The 1727-nt window shown below is 32.4% G+C and overlaps 1 protein-coding gene across 1 annotated transcript in view; it reads right to left on the bottom strand.

Annotated features, from left to right (window-relative positions):
* Nucleotides 1-1173: 1173 nt before the first annotated feature.
* Nucleotides 1174-1727, bottom strand: part of LOC106867263 (uncharacterized) — a 29162-nt gene continuing 28608 nt past the window's right edge. The window contains exon 4 of the mRNA XM_014912080.2: nucleotides 1174-1595. Coding sequence (XP_014767566.1) covers nucleotides 1519-1595 — 77 coding nt within the window. The 3' untranslated portion in view covers nucleotides 1174-1518. The remainder of the gene's footprint in view (nucleotides 1596-1727) is intronic.

Below are 1727 nucleotides of genomic sequence, written 5' to 3'. Positions count from 1 at the left end.
CATCCCTTGTCAAAACTGAATGGTCATATTAAGAAATTATTCAAAAGTTTATTTTGAAGAGAACTGAAACCAAAGTTTCCTTGTCAGCAAGTTTTCTTTTACATATCCTTAAAAAACTACGCAAAAAGAGGTTTTTAAGACAAAAAGGGATCAAAGATCAAGGAAAAAAAAAAAAAACCATAATGAAAAGCAAGGTATTTATCTCAAATATATAAAAATGAATGTAAAACAAAACAAAAAAGGCTTCTAATGTTTATGAGGATGTAAAGTGCCAGAGTGAAGAATTACAACGGAATGAATGAAAAACCATTACTGCATCGAAAAATAGCTGAAGAGTATCTATCTCCAAGCTATTGTCTTTCTGTTCCAATTGCAAAAAAAAAAGAAAGAAAGAAAGACTCCATGTATATATATTTGAGTATGTTGCAAATGTACATTAGCAAGCTATACCCTTTTGTTACCATATTTCTGTTGAATTAAGCTACTTTCATTTCAATTAATATAGAAATATAACGAAGACTTTAGTATATAAATAACAGTCATTATTCAACTAGTGTTTGGAACATTAGCTCACTTTGAAACAGGAAGCTTATACCGTAGAACTAGGGATGGTGTCAGGCAGACTCATATCAAAAGGATTAATGACATTAATTAAAATATTTGTGTCACTGTATATGTGTGTATATGCACATGTGGGTACATCATCATCATCGTTTAACGTCCGCTTTCCATGCTAGCATGGGTTGGACGATTTGACTGAGGACTGGTGAAACCGGATGGCAACACCAGGCTCCAGTCTAATTTGGCAGAGTTTCTACAGCTGGATGCCCTTCCTAACGCCAATAAATTTAACAAAACTACATTAAAAAGGGAAAAAAAAAAACCAGTTAGATTACTATGACTGACTAGCTAGTGATAACACCAAACATTTCAAACAAAGGTTTAAATGACCGAGAGAATAAACAAACAAATAAATAACAAAGACAGACAAACAAAATTTCATCTGTAGGTTTAAATACCAAATTGTTTTCCACCAGTGAACTGACTAACGGCGAAATTCTTTCATTCAATGATTACATACAACTTACCCAAACGACAGGTTTATTATAGCCATTAGAAATGTTTATAGTTTAAAGGATTGGGGTATGCTTGAAGTGTGTATATGTGTGTGTGTGTGTGTGTGTGTGTGTGTGTGAATTTGGGTATAAATGTGTTGGTGAGGCTTTCTGTTAGCTTATGTTTCATTAAAAACAAAATTGGTGTGTGTGTGTGTGTATTGACCATTGGTACTGTAGGTGTAAAAAAAAAAATGTGTGTGTGCACTTGTAGATTTATATGTGTGTGTATATAAAAATAAATATTTGGAAATGTATTTAACAAATTAATAGCGGCAGAGAGATGAAAATGTCTGCTTACTAATTGGATGGATGGGAGGAGGAAGAGGAAGAGGAGGAGGAGAGAGAGGTAGGGGCAGGAAGGTAATGGGACAAGATAATTGATTCTGTATACATCCAATGTCTATTCTCGATTAGCCAAATGTAAAGCACCATAGCCTTGATGACCTGAATTCTGGTTCGGTGTGTGGGAGGGTATTCCTGCAATAAACAAAACAAAATATCAATATGTATGAATATGTGTGTGATTATGCATATACATACATACATATATATATATATATATATATATATATATATATATATATATATATATATATATATATATATATA

The sequence above is a fragment of the Octopus bimaculoides genome, chromosome 9 (assembly GCF_001194135.2).
Source record: "Octopus bimaculoides isolate UCB-OBI-ISO-001 chromosome 9, ASM119413v2, whole genome shotgun sequence".
NCBI classification, from domain to species: domain Eukaryota; kingdom Metazoa; phylum Mollusca; class Cephalopoda; order Octopoda; family Octopodidae; genus Octopus; species Octopus bimaculoides.
The sequence above is the reverse complement of the archived record's forward strand: the minus strand, read 5'-3'. Positions and strand labels throughout refer to the sequence as shown.